General features: G+C 42.5%; 1 protein-coding gene across 1 annotated transcript; it reads right to left on the reverse strand.

The window, feature by feature from the left end:
* Positions 1-641: 641 nt before the first annotated feature.
* si:dkey-13p1.4 (transmembrane protein 151B) lies at positions 642-7106 on the reverse strand. Its single transcript, XM_053633262.1, has 2 exons — positions 6557-7106; positions 642-2217 (listed from the first exon to the last, which is right to left on the reverse strand). Exons 1-2 carry the CDS (start codon positions 6659-6661, stop codon positions 661-663), a joined length of 1662 nt encoding a protein of 553 aa, XP_053489237.1. The 5' UTR covers positions 6662-7106; the 3' UTR covers positions 642-660.
* Positions 7107-7495: the final 389 nt, after the last annotated feature.

Consider the following 7495-nt stretch of genomic DNA (forward strand, 5'->3'; position numbering starts at 1 on the left):
ATAAAAACAATATAAATAAAATTAATTTTTGCAACGTCCTGCATTTTGGCTTCAGTTAAGGCCTGGAAGTTTCACATCGGTGCATCACTAATGTAATTCTCAATTATTGTTTTGTTTGGTTATCCAATATTTCCTTTCATCAATATTTATTTGACTATTTGTTTTCTGCACAGGAAACACTACAAATGTATGGAAGTTAAATGATGTAGGGCAGATTAATTTTACCTAAATGTGAAATGAGTGTGAAAACTGAACCTTTGATGTATCTGGTCAATGCATAACATTTCCTTTAAATATACAGTCATTCTTTCAATATATTTTCACTCAATTCTTCTTGGATGACTTTATAGACTTCATATGTGATGATTTTCCACTGCAGATGATGTGCCAGTAATGGATATGAAGTCATTTTCCAAGCTATTCCAATCAACCTGTACATAATTTGTGATGCAAAATTTGATATACACATATATTTAAAATAGTTTAAGGCTTTTAGTCAGTTTATCATTCACATCAAGCACTTGGGTTATAATCACATTCAGTAAACAGACCGGCATTGCATATTTCCTTCCCGGTTCTACTAAGGCAATAATTCAGAAAGTCATTATGCACTCTTTCAGATCACCATATTTGATCAGTAAAACCAGGATGCATACAGTTCTAAAGGGAAGTCTCCAAACAGAGGGAACCTCTACGGACGTAGTATCTCCTCACTTCTGAAGGATCTCCGCATCCCTCGGACCTGTGCACTATAAGGACAGGGAAGAAGCGGGCATCCTGGTAATTGGGAGGGCTATTATTAAGTGCTAGTTGGCTGGAGTATGACCTGCAGCACTGCTCATCCAGGCAACAGCGTTCAGTCAGTGTGCTGCTATGGCTCCTCCACAGCCCCACTGTGCGCCTAGATCCGTACATTCGGCACAGTGAAAAGCGGGAGGTGTCTTGAGACACGCATGAATGGAAAGTGTGCCGGGAGAAGATGGAGGAGCAGCTGGAGCTGATGGTGGCCCGACGCGTTCCTTCAAGCTGGCAGCAACGATCACAGTCTTGTAGCATAGTGCCATAGCTCTGGGTTAGGGAATCATCTAATAGGAAGATATTTGATGCTCTGATGTCACCTTGTCCAGGCCTAGAGTTCCCCAAGTTCATCAGCATGGCTTCAGAGTAGCTAGGGATAAGCTGGCGGTTCGAGCGAATATGCCATTCCAGCTCTGTGCTGTCTACCATTTCCCCTCTTGGGATACTGCAATGACTATTCCTTGTAGATGGAAGTTCATCTGAAGATGGGCTGCTGTTACTGTACTCCAGCCCAAAGAGCTTTTCTACTTGGTAGTGTACGTAGGCTGTCCGATACTCTATCCAAACCCGCAGTGGCCAGGATAACATGAGGACGGCAGCCAGCCAAAAGGTGACCTGAGAAGAGTACCAGGGTAGCTGATCAGGATCCACATAAGCTATAAGGTGTTCTCTGAAATCAACATTTTTCAGCTGCATGCCTTCCCGTGCCTCCATGTAGTCGTCCAAGCCCTCGACCTCTGAGAAAAATCTGGACCGTTGGTTGAGATAGGCGTTCTCAGATCCTGGCCCTGCAAAACTGAAGCACTTGGTGAAGCGTAACCTTGTAGCTGGATGACTCTCCAGGCCACGTAGGTCCCGTGAGATGTCCTTCATTCCGCAACGGCTGTAGTCAAACTCACCTTCCACCATGTGTGTATTGACACGCTCATGGTAGACCTGCGTAGTGGTGTAGGCGTCACCATTCCGATAGCGTGTGACTTGCCGTGTCCTCCGTACAAAATGGTATCCAATGGCTTTCCACCACACACATGGCCTAGCCTCACGCATGCGTAGCACCCTTTCATAGACACTGTCTACATTGGCCTTGTACTGGAGCTCACTGCGGGCACGGCAGTGCCAGCACTCCATCAGGTAGACTGCATAGAGCATTAGCAGAAACGTAAGTGGGATGTAGAAGTAGCCGTCAGAGCAGGGGCTGTCATGATATATCATGGAGCGCCCTCTTCCACCTCGCAGAGTTTTTGCAGGGGCAGTCAAGGATGAGGTACTGGACGAATCGAAGCTCAGCTTGGTGACACGAGTGAACTGGCACCAGGCCACAGCACCCAGGCAGCTGTACATGAGCAAGGAGAGGAGGAGACAGCGCCAGTGTGTCTCACGACGCATAGATGCGCTCAGGGACTGTTTCACTGGCCTTTGCTGCAGAAACAGAAGACATGAGAGACAGAATGCAGAAGATGCCTTAAGCCATCTAAATCAGGCTCAAGTGTTATGAACTGGAAAAAGCTGCAAGACAAAGATAGAACTGATCTCTTTGGAAACTCACAAGCAAGAACTAGATTATCACAGACCCTCCAGGAATTTGACTCCATTGAGCTAAAAAGCACGCACAAACCAGGCTCTGTTTGATATGAGGATTGCATGTCCCTTAATGCTAGGCTTAGACTAACTGAGGATAATATTGAGAATCGCCAGTAGATCTGCAATGGCTTTTAAGTTACATTATTTAAATGTCTGCTGGAAAACGTGGTGTCTGCTCTTGTGTCAACACAAGACATATGCATCGTGGTTCTCTCATGAACACGCATCAGAGATCTATGTGGAAGTGAAGATATTTTGTGAATAAAGACTTAACTTTAGATTTTTGCGCACTCAAAGCATTCGTATCACTTCATAAAATTGGGATTAAACCACTGGAGTCTAATGAATTACTTTTACGATGCCTTTATGAATTCTTGGAGTTTGAAAGTTTTGGATACTTGGACTGTAAATGGATGGACAGAAATCTCCCAGGTTTCATTAAAATGTCTTCATTTGTGTTCTGAAGATGAATGAAAGTCTTATGGGTTTGGAACAACATGAGGGTGGCTAACTGATGACAGAATTTTCATTTTTATGTGAACTATCCCTTTAACATGAAATATGTGCTGTGATCACAATAGGGTCCTTGGAATTTCGTTAACACTGGAAAGACAGCTTAATAAATACACCGATCAGCCATAACCTCAAAACCACCTGCCTAATTTTGTGTAGGTCTCCCTTGTGCCACCAAAACAGCTCTGACTCGTTGAGGCATGGACCCCACAAGACCTCTGAAGGTGTGCTGTGGTATCCGGCACCAAGATATTAGCAGCAGATCTTTTAAGTCAGAATCTTTTAAGTTGCGAGGTGGGGCCTCCATGGATCAGACTTGTTTGTCCAGCACATCCCACAGATGCATGATCAGATTGAGATCTGTAGAATTTGGATGCCAAGTCAACAGCTTGAACTCTCTGTCATGTTCCTCAAACCATTCCTGAACAATTTTTGGAGTGTGACAGGGAGCATTATCCTGCTGAAAGAGGCCACAGCCACTAGGGAAAACCAAAGTAACATGTCAAAGTAACATCCACATTAATGGCAGGAGCATCACACAGCCTCTGCTGGCTTGCCTTCTTCTCATAGTGCACCCTGGTGCCATCTCTTCCCCAGGCAAGCTACGCACATGCACCAGGTTGTCCACATGATGTAAAAGAAAAACTTAATTCATTAGACCAGGCCACCTTCTTCCATTGCTCCATGGTCTAGTTCTGATGTTCACGTGCCCATTGTAGGCGCTTTCAGCGGTGGACAGGGGTCAGCATGGGCGTTCTGACCAGTCTGCAGCTGCACAGCCCCATACGCAGCAACACGCGATGCACTGTGTTGACACCTTTCTATCATAGACAGCATTAACCTTTTCAGCAATTTGCGCTATGGTAGCTGTTCTGTGGGATCGGACCAGATGGACCAGCCTTTGCTCCCCACTCACATCAGTGAGCCTTGGGCGCCCATGTCCCTGTTTGCGTGTTCATCGCTTGTGCTTCCTTGGACCACTTTTGGTAGGTACTACTCACTGCATACCAGGAACACCCCCACAAGACCTGCCGTTTTGGAGATGCTCTGACCCAGTCGTCTAGGCATCAAAATTTGTCCCTTGTCAAAGTCACTCAAATCCTTACGCTTTCAGATTTTTCCTGGTTCCAATTATTCCACCCCTTGACAGGTGCCACTATAACGAGATAATCAATGCTATTCACGTCACCTGTCAGTGGTTTTAATGTTATGAATGATTGGTGTATATTCAGAAGATATTAAAGGATATTACTGAGTTGACAGTTGCACATTTGATCACATGCAGAAAAGCCTATCATTTCTAACTGACCAATACAATATCTTCTTGTCAGGTTTAGCAGTGGAGCAATGTCGTGCAGTCTGTGAAATTAGCCAGCTGATAACTTGAAGAGCTGAGAGGCTTTTAAGGAAGCAGAAAATGAGCCATCAGTAATGAAGATCCCACATGGAAGTGATCAAGTCACATGGTCAGTGTGGAAAATACTACATTACTTCCCTTGCCCATGGCTAAGTGGTTATGAAATAGTTATTATCAGATAACTGATAAAACATACAGTTTTGACAAAGCCTTCCATGCATCCCAAAACACAACTCAATTAGGTATTACTAATGAATCAGGTTAGGCTTGTGTTACAGCAATATGTCCAGCCAAATGCTCCAGTTATTTATATAATCTAAAGTTCTCATATTCATATTCAGCAATCAGTTCTATCTAACAAAAATATTCTGACACATCAGCTATGCTGAAAATGGTCAATGGGCCAAAAGAAACTTAGAAACAAACCACAAATTTGGAAGTGCTTTTTTTTTAATAGATATAGGCAAAACAATATCCCAACTTTCAGAATATGAGCTTTGTAAAAAGCACATTTCAACTGGCAAATAATGATCTAATTTTTAGCATTATCAAAAACATTTGCAGTGATGAATTCTGGAAAATGCCGGTGCACACACATCTGGTGCATGTAATGTAAAAATGGCAGCCAGAGAGTGTACTCAATGTGGCCATGCACTGTATATTATATTCAAGTTTTCAAATAATATTGTTGTAAACGTCTGCAGCATTTGTATCTCTGTCAGATCCTGCACAGGGTTCTGGCCCTTTTCTATACCAGAAATTTTTTTTTATTGCATTTCACGAGTTTGTCCTTTATATATTCAGTTCTTACAATCTTGCTGATTGTAAAGGTCATTAGCTGTGTAATGTAAGGGAAAAGAGGAAATGTGATCTGCATTACAGAGCCAGCAGTACTGCAGAGAATATAGGAATGTCTAAAGACAACAGATTTGTACAACCTTAGTGTCTTGGTGTAAAAGTGTACTATTTTTAAACAAATATACATGCTTATCCCGAAGCGTTTTTCATTTTCATGGTTTTATACTTTATACACTCTATGAGCAGGTTTAATATAAAAAAAAATACCTTAACCTGCTGCTATTCTGTAAGACTATTTAGCTTGATGATGTTCTTGGACCCTGGCCTACTGTACCTAGCATGAGGATGTGTTTATGAAGAACAGACAGCACTTATGTACGTCGGAAGTGCTTAATGCACCAAGAGTAAATGTGAATGTACTTACTAGTGATGGGAAGTCCGGATCATTTTACTGACTCTCGTTCAGCAAAATGAACGAATCTTTTTTCGAGTCATTTCGTTCATTTCAGCGGAATATAATTAAAATGTTACATGTTAAATTCCCCAACACATCTAGTACTTAATAAACTATAAAATAAACTATAGGCCAACGCAGCCAAGGCCGAATTATGAGAAACATAAATGATTCATTAATTGCTTAGCTGATCTTCAGGCTATGCAGTCTCTTAGTTCACCTCACCTCCCAATCCGAGTCGTTCTTTCTTTTGTCACGTCACATTTGTCAGGTCTGTTCCCCGGAAACAGAAATGATCAGTATACGTCTCGAGTCTTTGGGTTCGAGTCGTTCGTTCATCCCGTTTCCGGTATTGCATGGTGCATTGCCTATGCGGTGGTCACCGGTAGAACGAACGACTCGAACCCGAAGACTCGAGTGCTGAACTAATCATTTCTGTTTCTGGTACAGAACCTATGGGAATGTTGCAGCACATGCGTGGTCAGAAATTAATGAATCACTCTCTGAGACAACTCGCTGTTCCCGAGTCATATTAAAGATTTGTCCAAAATGAACGGATGGTTCATGAAGGACACATCACTAGTACTTACCAGACCTATGCAGGAGCCCAGATTTAAAATGTAGATGTTCAGAGTGGATCCTGTCTTCCTTGTAAAGTCATGCTGGATTGTCAGTGTACATGCAAATAATGTTTGTTTGTGAACCATGTGAACTTTTTTGGGTTTTTTTAAACGAGCTTATTAAGAGATTTTAAGAGGCCTCCAGTTTGATCTTGTGACACAAAGGAGTGCTGCAAAGGACTAAAATAGGTCTGAGCATCAATGACAATCAATAATGCTAGCAGTTTATTATCACAGAGAAGAGAGTAGCTTAAGAGCCTTTAGTACAAGTCAGAGTCAATAAAGAGAATGAACTCAAAATTGTTCTCAACATTGCTGTGAGGCAGCGTCCTGTAGAAACAATACAACAACAATAATAACAACAAAAATCCACCACTATAAAGTGCACGTTAAGTAAATCTGAACAGAAGGAACGGCGCGTGCTGCTTATCTCACCTCCTCTATGGTATCGAGGCTGGCCGGGGTTTCCGCATCATCACTGGGCCTGTTCAGCGCTGTGTCCTCCACACTATTATCAGCTTCCACGTCTGTCGACATCATCCTGAGCTGACATTTCAGTCAGTTCTCCTGCTGGACCTCTGAGACCCCGCTTTCCTCAGGGAAACGAGCTCCTCGCGCACTGCTGTGCAACACAGGGCGGGAATGGCGGGAAATCAGCCAAGGCGCGCGGAGATCCCGCTGTGGGAGATCCCATTGAGTCAGAAAGGGAGGGGGGAGAGGAGGAGGTGGGGTGCTTTTATCCCACACTCCTGCCTGGGTTCAGGACTACATTCACTTTCACTTACAACGGATTAGATATCACCTGAATGGAAACCGGTGTAAAAAGCTAACTTAGATGTTAAATAACTGAACATTCGAGTAGAGACAAACTGATGAACCCCTAATGATAAAAAATAATAATAATAATGATACCACTGCAACAGGTTATGTTAACCTACAGTTAATTATATACAAGCTTCTTTCTACAGGATGACCACAGCAGTTGTTACCCATTATGTTAACACCACAACCCTGTTGAATTCTCGGTTCTGATTGGACAGAAGATGCTGATTCATTTTCTTTAATAGCAGCCCTAGTGGTAACCTGCAATTGAAACCACAAGTTTATATTTCTACTAATTTACTGCTTCTATAATAATAATTCTTTCCCAGGGACTTATAAGGTGGTGCAGCACACAGCCCTAATCTAAGGCTAATAATAAATGGATAAAAATAAATTGTAATCATTGGTATAGTGAAGCTTTCCTTCACATTTATGGAAGGAGTCTCCAGTGTCAGCACTTTGTAACTATTAGTAACTTTTCCACCACAGGAGAGTCTATTATGTGCTCTTTGTGATTTCTCTATAATATGACGAGCTACATTTTTGTCTTTT

This window comes from Ictalurus furcatus, chromosome 9, assembly GCF_023375685.1.
Source record: "Ictalurus furcatus strain D&B chromosome 9, Billie_1.0, whole genome shotgun sequence".
In the NCBI taxonomy this organism is placed as follows: Eukaryota; Metazoa; Chordata; class Actinopteri; order Siluriformes; family Ictaluridae; genus Ictalurus; species Ictalurus furcatus.